The sequence below is a fragment of the Sphaerodactylus townsendi genome, linkage group LG04 (assembly GCF_021028975.2).
Source record: "Sphaerodactylus townsendi isolate TG3544 linkage group LG04, MPM_Stown_v2.3, whole genome shotgun sequence".
In the NCBI taxonomy this organism is placed as follows: domain Eukaryota; kingdom Metazoa; phylum Chordata; class Lepidosauria; order Squamata; family Sphaerodactylidae; genus Sphaerodactylus; species Sphaerodactylus townsendi.
Window position 1 is genome coordinate 120,745,460 of NC_059428.1, and position 27,274 is coordinate 120,772,733.

Sequence of the window (27,274 nt, forward strand, 5' to 3'; positions counted from 1 at the left end):
TCATTGTTAGCCTGCTCTTTCCCAAAAAGCTGGGCTCAAGACAGCTTAATTTCAATTAAAATTATCAAAATTTCCAATATTAAAAGCTCCACATAGTGCCAAAACATATTCAGGACCAATGACGAGAATATAAAAGGGGGAGCAGAAGGAAAAGCAGTTAAACTCATTATAAAAGGAAATAACAGTAGATTTATAATACTTGAGAAAAAGGAAGAAGGGGTGGGTGGGCAGATAGATAGAACTCATCATGACCCTTCATCAGTGGCCTAGTGGTACAACTCAGTCTTACAGGCCTTGCAAAATTGTAGAAGATTTTGCAGTGCCCTAGTCTCAGTAGATAGAGCGTTCCACCAGGGTGGGACTGGAGCCGAAAGAGCTCTGGTTGAAGACAGCTGTATTATTTAAGGGCCAGGGAACACCAGTAAGTTATAACCTGAGGAGTGTAATCCTTTGGGGGAGTATATCAGGAGAGGTGGTCTCTTAGGTATGATCGTTCCAGACCCTTTAGGACTTTAAAGGTCAACCCCAGAACCTTGAATCTGATCCAGTACTCCACCTTCAGCCAGTGCAGCTCCCAGAGGACTGTCGGATATTCACCCTCCATGGAGTTCCAGTACACTTTGGCCCCTTGCATGCAGAGCCACAACTAACACTTCCTGTTTCAGGAAGCCTCTGAACTATCTCCAAGTTGCCAGGATGTCTGAATGCAGGCAGTTGGGCAAAGAGGAGTCGGGTTTCCTTTACAAGATGAGATTTTAAACAGGGACTGAAAGCTGTCCAGAGAAGCTTTCAACCACGCTCTATGTGCACTAGGAGAAGAGGCTGGGGCAAACAAGCCTTCCATGCTGGTCATAGGGAGATTCTTCATGACATCTTAATGTGGCCAACGTTGAAATCCCAAAGCCAGCCTTAGCTGCACGCGATAAAGTTACGTATTTATAGCTCGCACAAACTGGTCACTCACTCTTTGGGCCGCCGCTTCCGCTGCGACAGCTGCCATTGCTGCCGCTTTGGCCTTCTCTGCTTCATCGTAAGTGGGAAGAGAGGTAGCTACGCTGTACGGAGGTGGCACTGGGTAAAAATCATTAGGCGATTCCATTTCTACAAGAGAAGACACAGAGGTCACAATTGGCAGACCAAATAGCAGAATCACAGTTCATAATGCTTTGGAAAAAAATATCCCTCACAAATGCTACTGTGTACTGTGGTGGGGGATTTTGAGGAATGGTTTTACCCCAGTTTACATTTCCATTAGTCTGCTTTGAACCTCAGTTCATAAGAGCTCTGAGGAATCTGCTGATTGACACAAAACAGAGGAAAGCATGAGAATGTAAAACCACCACCCAAATTTCCAGGTGTAAAACGTGGTCGAATTGATGATGACTATAGATTTCTGCAGAGCTTGCTTGTCTGTTGTTTGCAACTTTGTTTTATTTATTGTTTGTTTATTTTTGGAACTTATACTCCGCCCTATATGGAGGTCTCAGGGCAGCTTACAACATTAAAACCAACAATTAAAACAGCATACAAAACAATAATAAAAACACCATATAACAAACGTGCAAAATATCACCCACCCACATACCCTTCCCAACTCCAGACAGGCAGCTTCCAGGGGGGGCATTGAGGGGGTCAGTTGTTACTACTTTTGTAGAGATATAAATATATTCTGTATTTTGATCTCTATCTGTGATCTGAGAATTCCTTCCAAGAACTGCACATTTATTTATTTCAGTCATGCCCTACATTTCTCCCCAATGGAGACCCAAAGGAGCTCACATTGCTCTTATCTCCATTTAATCCTCACAACAACAACGTGAAGCGGGTAGGTTAAGAGTGCGTGACTGGCCTAAAGTCACCCAGTGAGTTTCCATGGCAGAGCAGGGATCAGCAAGTCTGCCAGATTCTAGTCCAATACTCTAATCACTATGCAGTACTGTCTCTCTGTATCACACATGACTGTCAGCTCTCATGGGAAACAGCACAGAGGTTCAAAACAAATTGGGAGTTCAGACCCCAATTTAGCAACAAAGCCTATTTTACCCACTGATTATGCCTGCTGTGCATTTTGCTTCCATCTCTGAGGAAGCATTTCCCCTTCTTAGCTGTACAAAAGGGGATGCCTCTGGTAAAATGGTTCCTGTTATGACATACGCACGCAACCTAAGAGCCTAAGAAAGCACGCTTCTCCTTTTTTTTTAGAACAATGCCGTGGAATCCGACGTAAATGCGGAATTTGTGCCATCAGTCAACTAAGATCAGGTGACAAGACACTGGTTCAGGTTTCATTAGCAATTGTTGGGTGAGACATGCTAATTTCATCTGTACAAAGAAAAATCATGAATACTATTTCAGTCAAGCCATTAAGCATATCAAGTCCTATTTTAGAAGCCATTTGAACTCCTGCACAAAAGATTTTTGCAGGCTGTCTTTAAAAATAGGACAAAGCATGCATAAAGAGATGGCAACACCACATTTTTTGTGGCTGAGAAGATGATTCAAGTCACATCTGCTCCTCCTTCAATGCTAAAAATACCTACCAAGGTTATAAATGCTAAAAATACCCAAGGGGATTATGTCACCAACAGGAAATACCTGGCGCTGAAGCCGCTTCAACAGCAATACTACAGTAAGGTGGAGGTGAAGCATCGGCTTCAGGTAATGGTGCCTCTGCTTGCGAAGCTGGTGCCGTTTCTGTAGAGGTGGAGGGTTGTTCAACCACGGATGATTCCGAGGGATCATCTTCATTATGAAGCTTTTAAGAGAGAAGAAAGAAATGCAGTCAGAGAACCCTCCTGCACTCTTAACACAATACATTAATTGCGGTTATGATGAACAAAATTATAATCAGGGACAATGGAAACTGCCATGAGCCCGTCCCCAAGCGATGAGGACTCTGATGTAGGGCCTGAAGACACCGGGAGGCCAGAACAGGTTCCTGGTGAGGAGATGCAAGCAACAGAGTCAACTCCAAGCCCTTCCCTGCCAGCTGAGGCTGAGTCAGATGTGGTGCAACTGGCAGAGTCTGAAGCAGCCTCAGATGAGATAAGTGATGGACCAGATGTACGAAGAAGACCAAGGAAGAGGAAGCAGCTCAGCGGTATAAGGAAAAGTGCCCATACTGCAGCTTGATATGGCAAAAGGCTCTGAGAGCTAGAAACAGCAACATCAGGGGAGGACTAAGCCTTTGCAGGATCCTGGCTTTATTAGCAAAGGAATCATATATAGATGCTACCTTGAGCTTGGCTCTGCCTAGGTGCAGCCAGTGTGTTTCACTGGAAAGCTCCACGCACCAGATTCCCTATGCCACACCTTGTACCTTTGTGCCTAGCATACCTGCTTGAACTCCTGGACTTGCTCAACTCTGGACTGCCCGGCCACACCTTTGTCTGCCACCAGCTTTGACCCTGGGACTGCCTGACCACGCCCCAGCTGACACTTGCCAGCAGCACCAAAATCCTTATTCCACATTTATATTACACCTTCATTAAATACTTGAAACATTCTATATGTATCAAAAATACATTCTGATCTATAGACAGATTCTCTTAACACTTGCATGTACGTAAACCTCACGGAAGCCACAGCCCTCAGTTGGCAAGATCTGAGAAGGCTGTTAATGGTAAAACGTTTTGGAGGGCATTGATTCATAGGGTTGCCGTGAGTCGGAAATGACTTGATGGTACTTAACATGCACACACAAACCTGGAAGTATAAATAGATCCCTTCTCCTCCCATGCGATCAGACTCATGTGCCTAGCTAAAGCAAAGCTGCTTGCAGCAACTAGCATCTCCCTTCCCACCAGCTCAACCCACTTAAAAATACTGGCTTGCTACTGTTTCACGGTTATTTAAAATGCACAGGACAATTTGAAACTCTTTCTGTGACAAGAAAATTATGCTGCAATTTCTTGTGACAAATGGTGTTACAAAACCTTCTGACTGGAATAGTTGAAGGCTTTCACAGCCAGAATCAACTAGCTGTTCTGGTTTTTTAGGGCTGTGTGGCCATGGTCTGGTTTTGTTCCTAACATTTATTACAGCATTCAGTTCAGGCAAATGCACATTTTAATACTGTGGAACCTCGGTTATCATTGCCTTCAGATATCGTCGTTTTCAGTTTTCACCGGTCACCCCCAGTCGCTTTTTGCCTTCGGTTTTCGCCAGCACCTCGGTTTTCGTCTACGCAGTTTGCATAAATTTACACTTTTTGTGTAAATTTGCTATGCCATTTGCGTAGCATATGCGCAAATAGCGTAGCTTCGGTTTTCACTGGTTTCAGTTTTCGCCGAGCGTCGCTGGCCGGATTACCGGCGAAAACCGAGGTTCCACTGTATGTCATTAATCTGCTGGTCAGGTATGTGAAAGAGACAGCATGAAATGAACAAGCTATTTAAAACTCTCTTAATAATTTTACTTAGTTTACATAGCCCTGTTTTCAAAACCAGAGCTTAGAGGCCTGCCAAACATCCCAAGCAGCTGCCTAGCAGGGGAAATGAGGGTCCATTTTCAAGCAGAAAAGAATGAAAAGTGATGAGCCTCTTCCTCTGCCAATAGCCCCCCCCCCCTTTCCCAGATGCTTTTCACCTAGCTGAGCTTCAAAACCAGCAATATGTCCAAAAAGGAGAAAAATTAACTGGGAACAGGTAACATCAGAAAGAACAGTGGTCAGAAAAGATGGTTTCACCCTGCTGGAAATCCTCCCCATATATTACTGAATTTATTTATTAAAGCCTGTTTATTAACAGCAAGTATTTTTTATACTAGGCAGCCCTATGAGCCAAGTGTGAACTTGCAACAACAACCAATGTCCAGACACAGAATGACAGTTTATGATTAAACTTTTGCTTCAACAGATGAAAAATTCCACCGGCAGCCTCTGTAACTAGTTACAAAGGTTATGTACCAGTGACCACAAAGCATTTATTCTGCAGTGAATGAACCATAAGAAATTATCTAATGCCTCTAGCCTTTCCAAAAGCCCCTCAACACAAATGCAATAGAGCTAATAATTACTACATTACACTAATGCAGCTTAACAAATTTCATCTCATTTTCAGTCCTATGGTTATCCACTTGACCAGCAGCTGTGGGTGTGCGTCTTTTTTTTTTAATCCCGATCCAACAGCCATTCTCTCCCTAATCCCTTCTAGACAGAAGGGTAGGCTAGTTTTCTGCCTAAACCAAAAGTCTGCAACCTGCGGATCTCCAGATGTTCATGGACTACCATTCCCATCAGCCCCTGCCAGCATGGCCAATTGGCCAATTGGCCATGCTGGCAGGAGCTGATGGGAATAGTAGTCCATGAAAATCTGAAGAGCCGCAGGTTGCAGACCCCTGGCCTAAACAGTCATGAAAAAGAGACAGGGAGAGAACGCCGCCCTCAGTTTTCCCTTTGCCACCATGGAAGAGCACCATGAAGGCAAATGGCAGCCCACAGTAGGGAAAGAGGGAGGAACGTGTGCCTGCATAGAGGTCACTTGAAAAACAGCAGCTTCAAGTAAATAACTGTAACATGCGGGATTGCACTGAAGACGCAATAATGAAGACGAAATTAGGCAGTATGAAAAAATGAACTGCATACAAATTAAACTCAGTTCTGAACTCAAAACATCTAATTCTGCAACTTTGGTAGAGAATCATAATATTCAGCAAAATGTAGATCAGGGCAAACAAAAGAAAACATGAACATTAGGACGTGCACAGAGTCAGAAGCAATGGTTGTTTATTTAATGATGACGACAGACTTCCAAAGGTATTTTTCTACGTGTAAACATTAAAAAAGGCAGTGAGTTGAAAACTTTTTTAAATTATATTCTGACCATCTATCAAACGGCGTGCTACTTTTGTAACAGTAACTTTTTCACTAAGCTGAAAGTCTCAGACAAAATTAATGAGTAAACAAATAGACAAATTGCTATCATTTAAAATAGTTCAGCTAGGCTATCTGTGTAAATTTTCTTAGCAGTAACACCCACTGGATACAATCAGAATTACTTCTGAGTAATCAAGCATGTCACTGGGGTGCCAGTGTTCTGAGTAAAAAACATTTAAAAGTTAAAAATGGGTCTATATGGAGAAAGGAAAACCACTCCAAACTTATTTTTTTAAATAACTTTCAAACTTGATTTAACAAATATAGATATCAAAACAGCAACACAAGCACACAGAGAATATCAGCAAATGGCAAATATTTATAGATAATTACCAGTGGTCACAAGAATTCCTTCATTAAATGGGGAAAAATGGCATTTTAACATTTTCCTAAGCCGTACAATTAGGCAAATTGTCACAGTGGTTAAAAATGAACAAAAAGGTCAAGAAGTTCTGAAAGCGTGTCATGCTTTTCAAAACAACCCAAATGCAATATTTAAAATTAAGCTTGTTTCGTAGTTCTACGGCCTGAAAGATTAAGGCGTAAGAATTACAAACTGCGAATTCCTCTTTAGCTATTTAAAACAAAATGAACAAAAGTTACTTGCTACTGGTTACCCCCCCCCCCTCCATTTATAGCATGCCTTTGTCACTGAGATTCAAGGCAAACTACAAATTACAGAAAACAATCCAATTCAACATCACAAAACATCCAGGGAAAATGCAACTGGACTGCGTGTGTGCGTGCGTGCGTGCGAGCGAGAGAGAGATGAAGTCCCAGTTGATTTATGGCGACTCCATAAGGTCTTCAAGGCAACAGACTAGCAGAGGTTCTCCAAGGTCTCAAGTCAACTGAATGCTCTTCCACTGAGCAAAACCCCTCCCCTGTGCCACTGCCTGCCTCTGTGTATGACCCCAGTATTTCTTAGTTGTCCCCCATCCAGTTGTCCCTGTCTTAGTTGTCCCAGGGTTACCTCCTCAGCTTCTGAGATCAAACTGGGCTATCCAGGTTAGGGCACAACAGGGAGAAATGCAAACACAAACCTGTTCAAGGTACCACAAACAATGAGGAGAGTTGATTACCAAGGTACAACTCAGCACAGTTAAAGCAAGATGATATATACAATAAATGTTGCAACAGACTATACCTTGTCCAGGTTAAAGATCATAGAAGGTTTGTGAATTCATCTGCCATCTCCTGGACCGTCTTTGTTCTAGAATGCTCTACTTGGGCCCAAGTGCCGAACTAGTTCTGTCCCCAAGGCACTAGGACCCAAGAGGAGGATTCTAGAACAAAGACGGTCCAGGAAATGGCAGATGAATTCTCAGAGTTCCTGTGATCTTTAACCTAAACAGGGTATATAATCCTATTCACTTATATAATTGCCTGCCTGGATTGTTTTTGTGTTTCCTCAGGCCTATCGTTTTCTGATAGGGGATCAATGTCCATTGACCTCTTCTGTGGAATCTGCCCCAGGGGACTGTCTCTATAGTGGATATCAGTATGATATCAACGTGATATGTGATGGATCCTTAATATCTGCTGGCTGTGCCTTGCAAAACTTTGCAAATGTCTGTTTTATTATTGTTTTTTCCATGGGGGAAAAAGCCCTTTCCGTGGGCGGTGTCGATGGTCATTTCCAGGTGGATCAAGATCTTGGTGGGTTCAGTTGGCTTTTCTGATGGTTAATGAGGAAACTGTGCGAGGTAAGTACATGAATGGTGGTCGGTACATCCTGATTTAACTATTGTTTTGCAGGTGATCTGAGAACGGTCCATTGGTTCACTTACCATGAAGAGGCCTTCTCTTGGACGGCGAAAAGGCATCTTGTTGGGTGCTTTCCACCCCGGCTCAGGGAGGCAGGAAATAGAATTATGTCACTTCCTGTCGCGGTTTGGAACCCGCCCCTTGCCAGAATTCGACTGACTGAGCAGGTGGAGTAGAAAAAAATTAGAAATAAACAACGAGGAGAGAGAGACAAGAACATGTATAACAGAATCTCTCTATCCTGAACAATGATAGGCCTAAACAATTAGCCCGTAACCCATAAAAGGAATGTTCCCAAACTATATACATGACTCCCTGGAGTCTGGCTGAATGAGGACTGGAACTAAAGACACAGCGAAAAAAACGACATAAGGGAGGGTCAAGATGCCTTTTCGCCGTCCAAGAGAAGGCCTCTTCACGGTAAGTGAACCAATGGACCGTTCTCTTGGAGGCGAAAGGCATCTTGTTGGGACCTCCCAAAGCAGTGTCCCCAGTAGGGAGGGCTGTCGTTACGCTTCTATGATATGTTCCAGAACCCTTTGTCCGAACACAGTGTCGGCTGCACCCCAAGACTGTAGTCTATAGTGTTTAACAAAAGTCGAGGGGTTGGACCAGATCGCTGCTTTACAGATCTGTTCTACAGAAGCATTATGTCTAAAAGCAGCATTGGTAGAAGCTGATCTGGTGGAATGTGCACTGATTCCCTCTGGCACAGGAATGTCTGAAGCCCTGTAAGCCTCCACGATACATAATCTAAGGTTGGAACTAATGGAGGCTTTGGACATGGGAAGACCAATCTTGGGATTGGAAGTGTTGATAAACAGGGTCTGTGATTTCCTAATGGACTCTGTTCGGATTATGAACGCTTTAATTGCCCTCCTAACGTCTAGTGTGTGCCAAGAGCGTTCTCTGGGGTGAGACGGACGTGGACAAAAGGAAGGCAGTACAATGTCCTGTTGCAGATGGAAAGCGGAGGCCGCTTTGGGTTTGAAGGTAGGGTCCATTCTAAGAACCACTCTGTCATCGTGGAAGATACACAGGTTGGGGTCAATGGAGAGGGAGCTGAGTTCCAAGACCCTTCTAGCTGAGGTGATGGCTGTCAGAAATAAGGTTTTCATTCTGAGCCATCTCAGGTTGATGGTTTGAATGGGTTCAAAGGGTGACTTAGTAAGTGCCGAAAGAACTGTGTGTAGTTTCCAGGATGGGAAGCGATGACAGGTGGGAGGTTGTGATTGTTGGACCCCTTTTAAGAACCGGATGACATCTGGGTGTTGAGTTGCCGGGAGGCCGTGGAAGGGATGCCCATGTATAGGTGGATAGGGCAGCGACCTGTCTCTTAAGGGTGTTGCTTCGGAGTCCCATTTCGAAACCTTCCTGAAGGAAGTCTAAGACTGAAGATAAGGTGGAATCTTCTGGGTCCAATCAGAGTTTGTTTCGTTGGCCCAAGCCTGGCCTAATTTCTTCCAGGTGTAATTGTAGATTCTGATGGTGGACGGACGTCTAGACGCCATCAGGGTGGAGGTCACTTCCTTGGAGTAGCCTTTGTTAGTTAGTTTTCTCCACTCAACAACCAGACGGTCAGCTTGAGCCAGTCTGGGTTGGGATGCAGTATTGGACCTCGATGGAGGAGATCCAAAGAGATTGGAATCTGGTACCTGGGACCTATGGCCAGTTCCTGAATTGCCGAGAACCAGGGCCTTCGTGGCCAGAGCGGTGCCACTAGGATCACCCGCGCCCTCTCTGCCGTGATTTTCCGGAGAATTTTGGGAATCACTGGGATGGGCGGGAAGGCATACAACAGCTCCTTGGGCCACGGGCTGGATAAGGCATCTATTGCTAGGGCCTGGTGATGGTAGAATCGGGACATGAATTTTGGAACTTGAGCGTTCTGTGCCGTGGCAAACAGATCCACTTCTGGTCTGCCGAATCGACGTTCGATTATCCTGAAAGACCCTCCTGTTCAGGGTCCACTCCGCTGGGGCAACGGTTTGTCAGCTCAGCCAGTCTGCGTTTAGGTTCAGAGATCCTTTGATATGTTCTGCCTTGATGCTCTGAACGTTGAGTTCTGCCCAGGCCAATATTAGGGAAGCCTCCTTGGCCAGCCTCCCTGGTTGTTGATATAAGACTTGGCTGTGGTGTTGTCCGTCCGAATCAGGATGTGATGTCCCGCTATGGCGGGTGTTGGAAGGCCTGAAAGAAAGGCTAGAAGAGGATAAAGCCTTCACCTCCCAGCACATTGATTGGCAGTTTGGATAGGTGCTGCTCCCACTTGCCTTTGAGAGCATAATGTTGGTTGAGGCTTGCCCCAACCCCTGGAGAGGCTGAGGGTGTCTGTGAAGATCTGTAGCTGGATTGGGGTACAGAGTGAAGGAGTTTGCTCCTGGAGTCAGGAGTTCTAGCAGCTTGTGAAGCACCACCGCATCGGAGTTGTTGTTTGGATGGATTGAGGTACAATGATGGGATGGTCCCGCTTTTTAGGATGATGTCCTGTTGAAAAGGGTAGAAAAGGAGCTCATCACGTTGTAGGGGGCGTGGAGGTGGGAATCGGGACTCCCACTGGACCAAGAGATCCATGGCTGCAATCAAGCGATGCTGAGGGAGCTTGACTAGGAATAGTAAGGGAAGATGTTCTACAGGGAAGCATTATTGAGGGCTGGTCCAGCTTCCGGATTTTGGACATCTTCTGCTTCTGGGAAGAAAAAAGTGAGGCATTGTTCCTGGAGTCTAATTAGGAGGCTCCCAGATGCAAGATTCGTTGAGTTGGAAGTACAGAATGCCTTTTCTCTCCTGTTGATTAGGAGAACCACGATGGGACTGAAGGGTTTGCATCACAATCTCGAGGTCCTGGATGGCTTGCTCCTTGGTCTTGGACCGGATTAGCAGGTCGTCCAGGTACGGGTGTATATGAATACCCCATTGTCGTAGGAGTGTGACCGGAGCCAGAAGGACCTTGGAGAAAATGTGGGGGGCTGAGGCAAGCACGAAGGGGAGAGCCCTGAATTGATAGTGTTGGTCTTCTATGGAGAATCTTAGGAACTTCCTGTCACTTGCGAGAAGAAGGCCTGATGAGTAGGAGATGTGCAGATAGAAGCTTCCTGCCAGGTCCAGGGAAGTCATAAAGTCTCTCTGCGAATCTGGAGTGCCTCCCTGGGGCTAGGATGGTCCGGAGGGATCTCCATCTTGAACCTGGGCGCATTTGGCAGAAATTCTGTTCCTAAGGGTCCTGAGGTTGAGGATTTGCTCTCCCACGGTCCCCGATTCTCTTTTTTTGGGGACGGTGAAGAAGTTGAGAATAATGTCCGAGGAAAATGCCTCTTCTTTGGGGAGACCATCTCTATGGCCGCTCTGATAGATAGGAGATGTTCCACCGCTCGTAGTGTTCGTGCGGCTTTGTCTTTTTGCTTGCTGAGGGGGGAAGGTAGAAACTTGGTGGGAGGAAACGAAATGAATTCTATTGCGTAGCCTTGTGAGATGGTCTCCTTCGTCCAGGCGCTCCAAAGTGGATCTCTTGATTCACATGCCTGCTGGAAAAGAAGGAGACGCACCTCCCACTGGGGAGGAGTCAGGGACCTTGGAGGCACCTGGGCTTCAGTCCTATTGGTTTTGTCCAAACTTTGATCTGGAAGTTGCCTCTGCCACGAAAAAAAGAGACTAGATCCCTCTGTTAGGTCCAGGGAATTATTCTCTAAGCAAGCGTATCTATAGGGGGTCCAGGAGGTCAGCACCTGCACCATCTCTGGGAGTCCCTGGGGAGTGTGTCCTATGAGGAACGGAAGGTAGAAAGGTCTGGTCATCCAGGGTTTGTTGCTGTCCGGGAGCGAAGAAATCCTTTGGAAGGACCTTTTTTCTTGTCCCTTTGAGTGTCGCATAACCGAAGGATATGTTGCAGAGTATCCCTCACCAAACAAGGATTTGCCTTGGAATGAGTAGCTGGTAAGTTAAAGGTCTTGGAAGTGTGTGTGCGACCTGCCAAAGATCTGACCCCATGCGTTGCGGCGTGCCACCAAGAGAGGAGGGCGGGACATGGTGCGGGCATGGGAGAGGATCCACAGCATCCTAAGGTAGCATCGGCTGATGAAGGCCGCACCTGTTTTAATGCAGCTCCTAAGTCCCTCTCTGACAGCGATCAATTCAGGTGGCAGGGAGTTCTAGGAAAATTGCACGAGTTAGCCCAAAACTAGGAGAGCTCGTGTCAAGGACGGTGCGCATGCTGGGGGCCAAGAGCCTTGATGGGAGGTAGAGATGATGGATTCATGCCCAGGATCTCTTTCAGCAGAAGGCGTCCAGGAACGCTTATTGTCCAGGGGATCTCTAATGTTCCACTTCACCCTCTTTAACCAGTGGAGAGCCTGCTGGATTGGGTGGCTAAGCAATGTGGGGAAATCTGCCGGGTCTTGGCTGCAGGGACTTGGAGAATGGAGTCCATTACTCCGGAACCCAAGTGAACGTTTCTTGACTGAGAGCTAAAGAGCATACGTTTATTGGTCAGCTGGTGCTTCCTGCACTCCTTCATGATCTTTTTGATGAAATATTCAGGGATGGGAAAAACCAGTTGTGGGTCTTCATCCTGAGGGAAGAAGTGTGTGCTTCCTTTAGGGCAACCCTTAACAGGTGGGAGGCCCGAAGCAATGCCTGTTTCCTGGAGAGACCTGGGCATGTCTGCTGCACTCCACTGGCAAAGATCCCAGTGCAGAGATAGTTTTGGCTATGAGGAGAGAGCTAATTTCCCTCATCTTTGAAGCCACTTATAGGTGGGGGAGTTGTCTGGAACAACTGGGAGCTCCTCTGAATCAGAGAAACGTTCTCTGGAGGTTTCATCCTCTTCTGCACTGTGTCCCTCATCTCCAGGGAAATGGAGAGGGTCCAATGTGGGGGATGGAGATCTGGAGTGAGATCTAGAGTATTCATGAGGAGGGGGGTTCCCCCTGGCAGATCTGGTTCTACTTGAAGTAGGTCTGGTTGAAGAGTCTTCTGGCACCGGCGATGGGGAGCTAGGGTAGCCCCTAGACCCATAAGCCTGAGGTTGATGGGCCCCTGGAATGGACCCAGCCCAGGGATTGGGAAGAGGCACGCTCCCACAGCCCTGTAGAAATTACATGCTGCAGTTTGTCCTCAATTACTTGCCTTATTGGAGGGAAACTGGCAAAGAATCTGAAGGGGTGAGGGACTTTGCCACTTTAGAAAGGGGACCTCGGCATCCCACCATAACATTCCCCCTCCTCCAAGTTGCAGGGTGCTTCTTCCTCCCTGGTGCGCTCCAGTCTACTGGTGCCTGGAGGGGAATCCAAATTGCGTCCCTTGATCTGCGGTTCTCCATGCCAGCTGAGGCCTGCAAGGAAACGGCAGCCTGCCGGAGGGAGGGGCGAAATTGACTGAGCTAAGAGCTCCAATGTAAGCGGGCGTGGAGAACTGACTGGACGGGCCGTGGCGGTGAGACACTCAAGGGGCGCTCGGAATGCAGTTGCCCTGGCTGTTTAGTTGGCGCCGAAGAAGAGGGGGTGGAGCCGGAGCTCTTCTTCTTGGCCGGCTAGTTAATCGGAGTGCGTCCTTTTTCCGAGCGGCTGGAAGCCCGGCTCCAAATGGATTCCCTGAGGGATTGCATCAATAATCGTCTCTAGGGACCTGGGAGGAGTTAAGAAACTTACGCCAGCAGGAACCCTGGTGGCCTCAGCTGCTGATTTGTGAAAGTATCCCCTAGGAGGGGAAAAACGGTGGTCGGCCATATTGGCGCTACTTTTGGCGGGAAGGTGAGGGGGGAGGGGGGAGTCTGTAGAGTGCTCTCTCTAATAGCCCACCCGGGGCCCTCAATCACTTACCCCTGAAGAAAAAACAAAGACACGAGACAAGGGATCAGACAGGAGGACAGATAGGCTGGATAAAAGCAGTCAAAAGGAATTCTGTGCAGAGAGCCAGAATTTCATGCACTCCCTGGCGAAGGCAGGAAAGAATACTGGGAAGGGGCGGGTTCCAAACCACGACAGGAAGTGACATAATTCTATTTCCTGCCTCCCTGAGCCGGGGTGGAAAGCACACAACAAGATGCCTTTCGCCTCCAAGAAAAGTATGTCATCCAGGTAAAGGAACAGGTCAATCCCTTTCTGATATGGAAGCACTATCAGAGTGACCAAGATTTTAGCAAAAGCTCTGGTTGAAGAAGAGAGGCCAAATGGAAGACCTTTGTATTGTAAATGGTGCTATCCCAAACAGAAGAGGAGCTATTTCCTTGAAGAGTGGTATATGGGAACATGAAGGTAAGCTTTCTTCAAATCCAAGGAAGCTATCCACTCGTGCCTTTGGACTGTCTGAAGGGTGGCTTTTAACAATTCCGTCTGGAACTTTCTCTTTTTTGCCCATCTGTTCAGTTTTCTTAAATTTAGAATTACTCTCCAACCCCTTAGACCTTTTGGGCACCACAAATAGGGGGGAACATGGCACTTTGAATTTTTCTTCCTCTGGGATCTGTTTCAGGGTTCCAATGTCAAGGAGGTGATTCATCTCTTCACAAAGAATTTTTGCTTGTTGTTCTGATTTTGGGATTGTTGCGTTTTGGAAGAGGTAGGGTGGGTTGCTTTGGAATTCTATTTGGTAGCCTTGCTGAACTATTTGCAATACCCACTGGTCTGAGATGGAGAGCAACCATCTCTGAGTGAAGGCCTTAAGTCTTCTTCCTATTAAGCAGTCAGGTGGAGGCTCCTTTGGAAGACTGATTCCTGTCCCCTTTGCTCTGATAGAACAGCTTCCCTGATTCTCTTGCTGTGCAGTTGGACTTTCTGATGTATCTGAAGTCCTTGTGATCTCTACCTCTATGAGGTCTGTGAGGTCAAAAGGGAGAACACCACTTGTTTTTGTATTCCTTATCTTTTGATGTGGACATGGCATTGCCTTCGTCCTGTTCTTGGTTTCAATCAGAACTTCTTCAAGGCTGGCATCACCAAAGAACAATCTCCCTGTGACTTTCTCTCTGGAAAGATTTGATTTCGTGAGTGGGTTCACTTTCCAATTCTTTAGCCAGAGGTCTCTGCGCACTAAAATGTTTGATGCTTATGATCTGGCATTGAACTGAATGGCATCCTGAGAAGCATTAGCTGCAAATTGTGCCCCTCATTTGATTTTTGATAACGATCTCTTATGAGACAGTGCTTTCACTTCTGTGTCATTTAGCATGTTGTCTGCCCAAATGACTATTGCCCTGGTAAAATCTGACAAGACTGCTGAGGCTCGGACAGCAAGTAAGTGGCTTCGTGAGCCCGCTGAAGCGCTTTCTCATTTTGTTGTGTCAAAATGGCCTTTCAGGGCATTATTTCTGCCCTTGGATAGTTTAACACCTGAGTGCAATGCCATGATGGGGGCTTGCATTTCTTCTTCTTCTTGCCTTGTCCAAGCAAGCTGGGGATCATTATTATTATAGGCCTCCTATATCAAAGTTTGCTTGCTCGCCATTGTTGCTTATTGTTAACTTTCACTGGAGCTTTCAGTGAAGTAAACTGAAAAGCACCGTCTGCAGCAGCAGGGCTATCCAAACTGGAAGGGCCGGCCCCTAGAGGCCAGGAGAGCTCACAAAAAAATTTGCATGGCCCTGCCTGTAGCAAAGGGGACATGCCCTGACCAGCCTGGATGACTGAGACCCACTGTAGTAGAAGCAAGATTTCTTTCCTGCTCTCACTGCCACTTCACAGACCCCCCCAAGGAGCTCTATAATTCTCTCTGTCCAATTTGAGTCTTCCACAAACATGGTTCTAGACACATCCCACTCTTCTATAGGTTACCCAGCTCCATAACAAAACCAAGGCCTCAGACACGATGTCAAGGATGGGAAATGTGAACAGAGGGCAACCACATCAATAGCTTGCAGGAGCTTCTCATTCCAATCTTCTATCTCAATAGAACTATTAATTGGGCTTCTCCAGAACATTCTAGAATGCAGTCAGATCCACATGTCTCTACATGTGGACAATCTTCACTTGGCCTTCCACCCCTGCCGAGCATTGGTGCTACTATTACCCATGCCTTGAGGAGGCAGTGGGAGCCAGTAGCTGGACTATGACGTAGGCTGAATCTGCAGCCCCCCAACCAGGCCCTCCCCGAAAGACTCAGAGCAAAAAAAAAAGTCTAAGGTATTTCTTTGATATGTGTGGGGCCACTTCTTTGAAAGGAAATGAGAGAAACAGATCGATCAGCTGTTTCTGCCTGTCAACATATCTGGGGTTTGAACTACAAATACATTATAAGTGTGTGGAAACCAGCCTAGAAAAGCTTGTCAGAACTGTGAACACTCAAGTTTCAGCACACTCTCTGGACCCAGGAGACAGGGATATGTAGCATTAGTCTTATTATTTCCTGCTCTACTGATTTGGTTTCAAATTAAATTGCTGCTGCCACTTCATCTTGTACTTCACTATCATAGTTTGGTATTGTGTTTTACAGCATTTGTTGGAATTATTTTTGCTACAAATCACCTTGAGGACTCTGCCATGAGGCAACATGCAAATATTTTCAATAAATAATGCCAGATCTTACAGTGGCAACAGGAACAGACTGTCTTTTACTGCAGCTGTTTATAGGCCTCCTATATTAAGTAAATGAGGGAGGAAAAGAGAGCTGTAGGGATCTGATTGCCCTGACCTAGATAGCCCAATCTCAGCAGATCTCGAAAGCTAAGCATGTCAGCCCCCAGACAAAACTGGGATGGGACACTCCCCAGGAAGTCGACAGTTGCTACAAAGAGGCAGGTAATGGAAACCATCTCTGATGCCTCTTGCCTTGAAAACACTGTGGGTTTACTGCAAGTCAGCTGTGACTTGGTAAGGCAAAAAGATCTGATTGTGAAAGGGGGAAAATCAAGGCATGGATCTGAAGGTGTTGTTTCTTTGGTACAGCAGACTCCCAATTTCTTTATTTTGATTGTTGGTATCTTGTTTTTCTCCCCAAAGGGATCCCCCCCCCAAGCAGTTTATGAATAAAATACATCATAAATAAGCCCAACAGACAAAGACACCAACATGGGTTTGCAAAGATTACACAAGGTAGTAGAATCATGGGCACCAGCAACAAGCCATGAATTAAAGGATCAACAGCTCTTACTCATGCTCATGACTCTGGGCACGCCTCAGCTTTTTAGTTATCTGAAGGACTGGGTGATAAACTTAGCTCAGATGGAACTCCACTGTGGCAGACTTCCTGCTAACAAGGTCCTCCTCATTCCTCCCTATTCCTGCTGCAGACTCGCAGTTTGATCCCCACACTATTCCTTAGGGTCAACTGACCTTCAACAGCACAACTGTACGAGGGCACAAGTGGCATCTGTGAGCGGTGGTGGTAGGGAAGTTCCTCTCGCCCCCCCCCCCTTTAGTGTGACTCTGCTTATGGTTGTCAGAACCTCACTGTGTCTCACCAACCTGCGTGATTTTAATTCCCCTGTCCCATATCTGGGCCTTGGAATTCAGTCTCCATTTAAAGTAGCCATGGTTGGACCCAGGGGAGTAGCTTTGTAAAATGGTACCCGGAACTCACCCTGGTTGCCGCATGTCCCCCCATCCCACAGCTGGGCCACATCCCCAAACTCCCTGTGGAGTTCGGGGCAGGGGCACAGTTAAATGTCAACTAGCGGAGCTTGCCCTGCCCTCAAACCCCAAGTGGAGTTTGGGAACAGCAAAAGCCGTTTGATGCTGGCTCAGCTCATACAGCTCCAGTTTTAAACTACAGGCTTTGAGCCTGCAGCTTAAAGCTCAACCCAAGCCTCACAAAGGCCAGGATCAAGCTGAGCAGCTGGGCCAATCAGTGGCGCTTAGAGAGTGGAGCCAACAGTACAAAGCTAGAACAGCTGCTCAGTCTGATCCTGGCCTCAGTGAGGCTTGGGTCAAGCTTTAAAGTGGGGACTCAAAGCCTATAGTTTAAAACTGGACCCGGTTGAGCTGAGACCACCATCAAATACTGCTCCCAAACTCCACTTGAAGGTTGGGAGTGGAGTGAGCGCCACTGGCTGGCATTCAAGTGTGCCTCTGCACCAAACTCCAAGTGGAGTTCAGGGGTGAGAAGCAGTTGCAAGGGGAGGCCCTGAAATGCATCTCCCAGAAAGTTGTGCCTGGGGCTCTAGCTCTCTCTTGCTACGCCACTGACTGGACCTTTGCAAACAGCAAAACCACACCTGTAAAAGCTTTAGACTTTATTTCAGTATAAAATAAAAGCTTCAAGTACACATAGCTTTCAAAATATATTGTAAAAAATCCTGTTAAATTGGCGAAGTAAATATAACAAAACCTAACTCCTAATACATAAACGAAGATAAGCATAAGTAAAAACATGGGAGGTTCTACGGTTTCAGCGTGAGCACGTCTGTGAACGTGAATCAGTAAGAGATGTCTTCTTTATTCACTGTGCCTGTTTTACTGAAATGCCCCTGTGCTGTCCCATGGAAGTTAGTTAGTAACAAAGGAGCCAGCATCTAGGTAGCAACAATGAGTAAAGAAGAAGAGGCTTTGTCTTTAAGATGAAGAATTGTGGGAAATGTAGTTTAGAGGCACGGGAGTAGTATTTAGACAAGATTGGCTAGTTATAGAAGCCTGTCAGTTTAGAACCTGCCTTTTTTCAGTTGTTAGTTCCAGTATTGAGCTTGTTCTGATGGAGAACATGGATGTGGGTTCATGCTTTCTTCACAAGATTAGATAAGATTACATTAGATTAGAACAGCAAATGTGCCTACATATTCATTCAAAATAAGGCAAGTAAGGTTTAGAGCAACCAACTACATCAGTCAGTGTGAAGTTGCACGTTTGTAGTTGTTCCATTTAATAAACTTGAATGAACATAAAGGACTGTGTTGAAACGTGTCTTGCTGAGCTGTGACACTTATACCAGAAAAAGACAATGCAAGACTGGTCTTCTTTGAATGGCTGTATAGCCCCCCCCCCCCCCTTGGAATTTGGTCCAGGATGTTAATCCTCAGACCAGATCTTTTTTGTGGAAATAAGACTGAGGCTCTCCTCAAATTCAACAGCATGTTTCCTCAAGTCTTATGATCTGATCAAAAGCTCAGCATAACCATGGGTCTGTTTGGATTGTTTCGTATAAGGACGTCTATCTCTCGACAATGGTGCTTCACCTCCAAGCCCAACACTCCCATTAGAGCATCTTTCTGTTAGCACATGCCAAGAAGATAACTTTCCTCCCACATTCTTTAGGATGCTGTGATGAACACTTCTGACGGTCAAGTCCAACTTTCCAGCTTTATTCTCAGCTGGCTCTTGCCAAAATTCTTTGTGTAGTCCTTTGAAGACATCCTCGGGTTATTCCAATCCAAAAACCTTTATTAGGCATAGAACCGGAAGTACCGAACATTCCAGGTACAATAACAGGATCATTGTTACACATCTCCTCGGGTTATTACAAGAAGTCACTACCACTGGCCGCTGCCACCTTGGGCAAAGCAAACTTCCTAAGTTAGAACGAAGGATTTGTTTCACTGACACTAGAACTGCAGCACTTGTTCCTTAATCATGACAGCACAGATGATCAACCAGCCTGAACACCAGACCACTTTCAGATATCGTAACATGATGTCTTCCACTAAATTAGTATTGCAACAGGCATTCCAGAGGGGTAGTTATGGGTCGGTCACAGTCTTGTAGACTAGTAAATTCACTGCAGGATAAGCTTTTGTGGGCCAGACAGCACTTCATCAGATAACATGAAGTTTTACCCTCAGCTGGCAGATCCGCACACATGAAAAAAGAGGAACAGAATGGTAGAGGAAAATATTACACATAAAGAGTCAGACGACCAAGTAATACAATGGTATCTTTGCTAACATCACGATGCAAGGGGAAAAAAATGGTTACGGTTAAGAATGGAGAAAACAGAGGTGTCAGCCTTTCCATCCTTCAGGAAGCTACGTATGCCGGGGTTATTTTTAAAAACGACTTGCAAGTACTAACTGTAAGCATGTTAGGTGTGCTTCTGTTATCTGAAATGTAAAGCATATTCTTGTCAATATTCTATGGGAGCCCCCTCTAGACATCATCAGTTTCCAGTCATTTTGACAGGGTTTTTTTTTCATTCTGAATTTGCACATAAAATACTGCCATAAAAAAGGGAAGACTTGCCCACAGTGGTTTGTAATGTTCATACATAGACTAAGGAGAGAGGATGAGGATGTTTGGGATCCTCATCTAGAACTGGCTATTCCCAAGCAGTCTTGAACTTCTGATGGTCTTCCAAGGGAAAGCAGATGGTTCCCACAGGTTTAAACCCACGATCATTTAATTCTCTCAAGCATGCTAAACTCTGGCATGGCACAGCGGTTATAGTATTGGACAAGGACTTGGGACAACCAGGATCAAATATTGCTTTGCCATGCAATTTCATCAGGTGGTTTTGGGCCTGTCCCACTCTTAGTCTACCCTAGAGAAGTAAAGGCCCACAAAAAAAACCCTGAAAAATTCAGGGGAGAAAAAACCCCAAGCCCTTTATCATTTTTTATGGAAAAATTGGCAATTTGGGGGAATAATGAAAAAATCCTGACATGGAGAGCCCCAGGCTAGCCTGATCTTGTCAGAAGCAAAGTAGGATTGGCCCTGGTTATTAAGTAGAGAAGAAGAATTTGGATTTATATCCCCCCTTTCTCTCCCGCAAGGAGACTCAAAGGGGCTTACTACTATTACAGCTCCTTTCCCTTCCCCCCCCCACTACAAACATCCTGTGGGGTGGGTGGGGCTGAGAGAGCTCTGAAGAATTGTGACTAGCCCAATGTCACCCAACTGGCATGTGTTCCTCAGATAAATCTCCACAGCTCAAGTGGCAGAGTGGGGAATCAAACCCGGTTCTTCAGATTAGAGTGCACCCACTCTTAACCAGTACACCATGCTGGCTCTCCTGGGTAGGCAACCTTCAAGTAATACCAGGGTCATGCTACAGAGGCAGGCAGTGGAAAACTATCTCCAAAAACTCCTGGGGTTGCTGTAAGTCAGTTGTGACTTGATGCCACACAAAAGTGGGGGAAAAAACCCTTATGTAATATTTTGTCTTATAGAATGAGAGGAATGCTTTTAAAGACATGATGGGAATGGTAGAGATATATACAGCTCCTGAGCCCAAGGTGCATTTTGGGATCCAGAAGGATACTGAATCTTCATGAGGGGAGCATGCAGGGATTTCAAGGCTTCCCAACTGTTGCACGCCTTATGTTCTCCTTTTGACTTGACATGGTTAACCTTTTCATCTCTCCCTCAAACCACTGTGACACATTTGCCCACAGACTAGGTAAAAAGTAGCTTATCTCCTTGTGGAGGGGAGAAAAAAATCAGGAGGTGGGGCAGAAATTGCATCTAAACCTCAGACAAAAACTGAAAGTTTCATTGTGAACTTAGTTGTCTCTAATCAGATAGCACCAAGATAGACTAGGTGCATCAGCTTGCAACTTTCTCCCCAATACTGAGTATATTTGTGATTTTGCTGGTACAAAACTAACAATCCAATCCAGAGGGTTCAGCAACTAGGGATGGCACCATTTCCACACTGCCTCCAAAGGAGTTTTAGGCAGCGCAGGAAGTCCAAAAAGCCGATTTAAAACCCTGGCTGCTGAAAAAAAACACTGGATAAAAGGACTTACACCACATTTTCCAGTGGCATAAGTCTGCGGCCGGGGAGGAGGGCATTCCCAAGCTGAAACTTCAGTGTAAGCCAACTAACGCTAGGTCCAGTCCGGGAATACCCCCAGCCTGCTCCCTGTTGTGCAGCACACTTTCCTACACCAGTGTAGCTTCAGAGTGATGGGTGCTTCCAGGTATGGACGCCACAGAGCTCTGTGGTACCTGCTTGCTGGAAAGTTTGCTCTCTCTGTCAGTATAGGTGCAGATGAGATCCAGCAGGGTACAGCATCTGAGAAATAGTTTTCCCCGGAGAATTTACTGGCCATAGCAACTGCAGTTCTGATGCTTGTCCTACTCAAATATACCTCTTAGGCACTGTTCCGATCCACTGTTTTATATATCATGTATATATCTCCAAGTGATTTACACATAGATTATGTGCTAACAGTATTTATTGAAAATATCGGTATACCATCCTTATACAATCATTTTACTGTCTGGACTGTGGAGAGTGTAATACAGATATGCTGAAATCTCCTTCCCCCCCCCCCCCCCAAAAAAATATGGTGGATGACATTACAGATTTGTCATGCTGTCTCAGTTTCATTCCCTAATCTATCTGCAATTCTGGGATAACATCCCAAGACTCCACCCAACATGAAATATCAAAACATTCTTTCATCCTCTCCCTCCATTCACAGCTACATAGAGGGAAATGATACTGGACATTCCTACCCCCATCTTCCGGCAAAAAAAAGCACTTCCAGAATTTTAAATTTATTTTTTGTTTTTAAATCCACATGTAAAAGAGCACAATTGCTTCAACAATCATTGGGGAGGAAGAGTGTAGGGCAGGGAAATGAACCTCAGCACTATGCTTCCAAATCACAGATACCATAAACATCCCAGATCTTGTCTCTTACAAGAAGCTGTCACTTCTACTGCCTAAGTGAAATAAACTCATGGCATCAGATGCAGCCAAAAGTTCCAGCCAAAGGACAGTAATATAGTTGCATCACCTGTTTTTATATTGTAGGGCACGTATTGATTGGAGGATGAGAAAAACAGAGAAATTATCACTAGGAAAAATGGAATACAAAAATACAGCCGGGGGCAAGAGGGGTAGGTGCTCCAGGCGATGTGCAGAGAGGGGACAGCAGCTGGTGATGCAGAGAGAGTTCATTTTGCAGCGTGCCCTCATTCCCCCTATTAGAAACTTGCTAGAAAGTGTGGGAGGCTCCACTGACCAACAGAGGTGGCTTGTTCTGCAGCGTGCACACCATATTCCCCCAACTAGGCTGCTGCTAGAAGAGACAGAGAGATCTGTGCCCTCAGAGGGGAATTGCAGCCTTTGGAAAGGCAGATGCTGTGGCTGTTAACTGGGCCAAACTATGGCAAGCTAAAGGTTTCCGAGGAGACGTTCAAAGATTTCATGTTGTGTATAGCGGGAGACAGAGACTCCAAGTAACCTTCCTTGGCCTTGCTGATCTCCCTCCTTCCCACAGCTGAGGCACCCTCTGCTGTTCCACCTGCAGAACTTCCCAATTCCTTGTCTTCCCACCCACCCTTCAAGGGCCACACGTTGAGAATGGAGTCAAATTGGGCAGAGGGGGAGAGAATTCTTCTCTTACACCCCGTCCACAGTTTTAAAAGCAAGAGCTGTATTATGCTTGGCTTTGCCAAAGGCCATGAGTAGACCTATGCCACATCTGATGGGCTTGGACTTCCCCCAAGAGCCTGATTTTACACTTTGGGAAAGGCGGGGGGGACAATGAAGGGCCTGTTCACATTTGATATGTGCCATCAAGTCTCTTCTGACTTATTAATTAATGAACTCCCAGATGTCCTCTTGTTAATAGCCTTGCTCAGCTACTGCAAACTAAGGGCCATGGCTTCCTTTATTTAATCCATTTTATGGTGGGTCTTTTTTTACTGTCATCAAGGTTTCCTAACATTACTGACTTTCCCAGTTAGTCTTTTCCAGTAATTAAAGTACAGTAGCTTCTATTCAGACATTTTAGTTTCCAGCAGCATAATTATCAGATTAAAGCTTGTTCAGGCTGTACTTTATCAGACTTCAAAGGAGCGTGAGATATCTTTGGACCATCCCATGTCAAAATTAATTTTTTTTAATGTCCAGGAAAAGTCTAGGCTGAAAAGTTTCTCCTTGGGTTAGGTTTCTGTGTGGGCAGAAGGATTGAGGGAATATTCAAACATTATAGACAGCTCATAGAAGTCAACATAATTTACTCTATCATTTAAAAAAGATGTTGTTCATGATATATGATTATATATTGATGTAATATATAGGAGGCACCATTTTGTATTTTTGTCCCCCTTCAAAAAAATGTAGATCTGACCCTGCATAAGCCTGGCCCAGTGGGTGATGACTTGAAGATTGCTCATTTTCACCTACAGCAGATATATTAACAGGAGAACCCCTATGGACAGCTTGTCAAGCGAGAATCCATTTTAAAAGCTAAAACCCTACCAGAAAATGTTGTGTCTCCTCTCATGGCGGTTTACTAGAGTTCATAAAATTCATGTGTCAGCTCATGATATGAATCCTTATCTATTCAAGGTTACTGAGTGCTTTGTGCGTCTGACTGTGTCATCTCTGCTCACTGGAATCCAGCTGAAACTAGTTACCAGATTATTGAAGAAAGTTTCATTTTGTATTTTGGGGGGGGGGACTTGCTCACAGTTAATGAGATCTTAGAAAGCTTGGTGTTAAGTGTGCCAGAGCCATAAATTAGTTTTTACAATGTTACCTGATACCCTTCTTTTTCCCCATTTTTTCCTTTTCTTTCCACTGTACAGACAACGCCACAGAGACTCTGCACAAGTACTTAAAACATCAAGTACCTTCTGTTTGTAAGAGTTCATTGTGGTATGTAGAAGCTAGCCTTTGTTTTATTCTTTGGTATATTGTCTGCATCTTGTTATGCATGTCACTGGGATTTTAATTTTGTATTTTTGCAATTTTATTTTAATAAATCTTTAAATATTTCTTATGTCTCATGAGTTTCTGGTTCAGAGCCCAAGGTTTTCGGGAATGCTACCACCACAAAGGCCGGGATAGGTCATCAACACAATAGGTCCACAGATTCTCAGCTAGGTAATGCTGATTTTGGTAGCTGCTTTGCAGTGACGCACCCAAAAGACAGCCGTGTTCCTCTTTTCAGCACCAATTCTTAGTCAAGAAACACCTCCAAAACCAGTCTAACCAGTGTTTCATAGGCAAGCACGCAAACTGAGTGCAGAATGTTGTCCTTGTAATTATTTATGCGGTTAACGCCTCCGCCTCACTCAAAGTGTGCCTCAAATCACAACTTTCAGCTTCGGTGATTATGGAAGTTAATTAAGCCAAACAGTAATTAGAAAAAAAAAATATTCCCTGCCAATGGGGAAAAAACAAACAGTGATCCCTAAGCAAGAATTCGTGGCGAATAATGATATGGCAGGGATTGGGTTTTGGAAATAAAGACAAGGGGGAGGGGATAGCTACCAAGGAAGCAGGAAATACAGATGTCCTGGAATTCAGCAACATCCGGACTAAGAAAGAGTGTGGTACGTAAGAGACTTGGAATGGGGAAACACTGTGAATTTCTAAATGACAGTATAACGTTTGGAGCGGGATGGAGAAAAGGTCAATGCCCTTTTTAGAATCACACCAGCAGAGCTACATTTTGTCAACAGGGAGGGACATCAAGTACCACTCTGCAATAGGTCTGCAACAAGGTTTGGTCTACAAAGCCCAACAGACACAGCTGAATATGAGTATAGATTCAAGGATTTAGCTTGGTGCTAATTCTGGTCTATAACAGCTTCTCACATATTTTTCATTCTGTCAAAGCATTTAATACTGAGATTTTTTTTAACAAAAAAGAATATCAAGGACAGAGCAACCCCCCCCTTCTTATTGGACAAATGAAAACCTTACCACAGACTGACATACTTGCCACTCTACAAAAAAAACCTTCTGATCCATGACAAATTCCTGCATTAAAAAAAATCTTGTATAAATGGGTTCACATTTTTCTACTTTAAAATGGTTAGAAATTTGCCTTTGAAACTTTTTTCAAAAGAAGGTCTCCCCTTTCAGTCAAACTGGTATCCCATTTTAAACGCCAGAGCTGACAAAGATTGAAAATATACTCTAAATGTTTAGGTAACCAGCAACCATCATGAAGAACCTTTAAGGCAACTGAAAAATCAACGGCAGCAGCTGGCTGGTTTGATAACAACATTTTTTTAAAAAATCCCTGCACTTAGGAGGAAAAGTATACTGTAATAAAATGGGAGGATTTCCCCCCCTTGGATTGTCGAAGGCTTTCACGGCCGGAATCAACTGGCTATTGTGGGTTTTTCGGACTGGGCAGTCATGGTCAGGTAGCTTTTGCTCCTAATATTTCACCCGCATCTATGACTGGCATCCTCAGAGGCATGTCACAGCAAGATGCGTTTCTCTTCGTGGCTCATGGAAGATGCCAGCCACAGATGCAGCCAAAACATTATTTATTTGTTTATTTGTTTCATTTTTACCCCACCCTACACCGAAGTCCCAGGGTGGCTTACATGATGGGGTTAAAAACCCTGTTAAAACATCACAATCCTAAAAACACAAAACATTAAAAACCACCATAAAAACATCCTTTAAAAACAATCAATTAAAAAATCATTAAAAATCCCCAGCCCAGAAAACCCACAACCGTCAGGTGTTTTTTTTTTCTTGTTTGGATAGAAATAATTTAGCACGAGGACTACCGTACCAGTTAAGTATTTTCCTTTACTTCTGCAAGATAAAGCAAAGAAACTAAGGTGATAGACAAAGAGCTTAGGTTGCATTTACATTTCATAAACTGTAATGTGGCTAGCAAGTAAGACAAAACAAGACACAAGGAGTCCCATGTCATAAAGGCAACAGATAGCTGACTGGTAAAAGCATTGCTGAAATAAGAGGCTTTCTTTGCCTGAGTTTTTGTCATTAAGACACTTAAAGAACACTTGCGTGCCGTCATAGTTCTTTGTCCACATGGGACAACTTGGTGCAATTCCTATTTGGAGTGAACATTGGTTGAGCAACCAGCACCATTTTGACTGTTTCAAAGAGAATGGGAGCTCTTGTAGTAGATTGAAAGATCGCCAACAAGCTTATATGGTCCAATGTACATACTGTACCCTGATGAAGGCTACTGAAACAGGATAGGACCAGCAGTCTGTCTGTGAATTGTTTTTGAATAACACTGACTAAACTGGTGAACAAAATAAAGAACTACGACTGTACTACAAGTGTTCTTTAAGGGTTTTAATGACAAAAACTCAACTAAGAAAGCCTCAATAAAGAAAGCCTCTTATTTTGCAAGTAAGCTGTCAGAGGTCTTTATGACATGGGACTTGTTTTCTGTTTTGTTCACCTTATAATGTGTTTTCCCATCATTTGTGTATCAAAGTACAGCAAATAAGATGGCGGCACCCTGACTTTTTAGTTCTGTGTCTAGGTTTTAAACTATATGTATCCCAGCCAGAAGGTACTTTAGGCTCTTTCCGCATGGGCCATATACAGCGTCCCAGGGATGGCAAAAACGCCGTCCCTGGGAGACCATTTGCACAGGATGCATTGCTGCTTTGCAGCAGCGCCGCCCTGGCTTGAGGTTTTCGAAAAACAGCATGTTCCCGCCGGCGCAGTACGAACCGCACTGCCGGGAAGACGCTGTTTTCCCCGTTGGCTCCACTCACCATCTTGTGCAGCGTCCCTCTGGAGGGCTGCAGAGACCTGCCCACGCTGCCCTCTGCCGGTGGAGGCTCGGCTCCGCATGTGTGCGGAAAGGGCCTTAGTGAAAACTCTGGCCAGGATTCACAAGTGAGAGGAAGAATGAAATGCTTGAGGGAATGCAGATAATGTTATCCCATCCTTTTCCAAAAGGCCAATGGTATCCAGGCTGTTTACTTGCAAGGAATCCTTTCCACGTGGACTTTTCTGTGGTAGAATTCCATGGGTCATAAAAGATTCTTACCGGCAGAGGACAATTTCTGAACAGGCAGCTGC

General features: G+C 45.1%; 1 protein-coding gene across 2 annotated transcripts in view; it reads right to left on the reverse strand.

Annotated features, from left to right (window-relative positions):
• Nucleotides 1-27,274, reverse strand: part of NDFIP2 (Nedd4 family interacting protein 2) — a 62,094-nt gene that overhangs the window by 25,052 nt on the left and 9,768 nt on the right. For both annotated transcript variants that reach the window (XM_048493535.1, XM_048493534.1), the window contains exons 2-3: nucleotides 2,596-2,755; nucleotides 965-1,101 (exon numbers count right to left, since the gene is read on the reverse strand). In XM_048493535.1, the coding sequence (XP_048349492.1) occupies nucleotides 965-1,101; nucleotides 2,596-2,755 (297 nt within the window). The remainder of the gene's footprint in view (nucleotides 1-964; nucleotides 1,102-2,595; nucleotides 2,756-27,274) is intronic.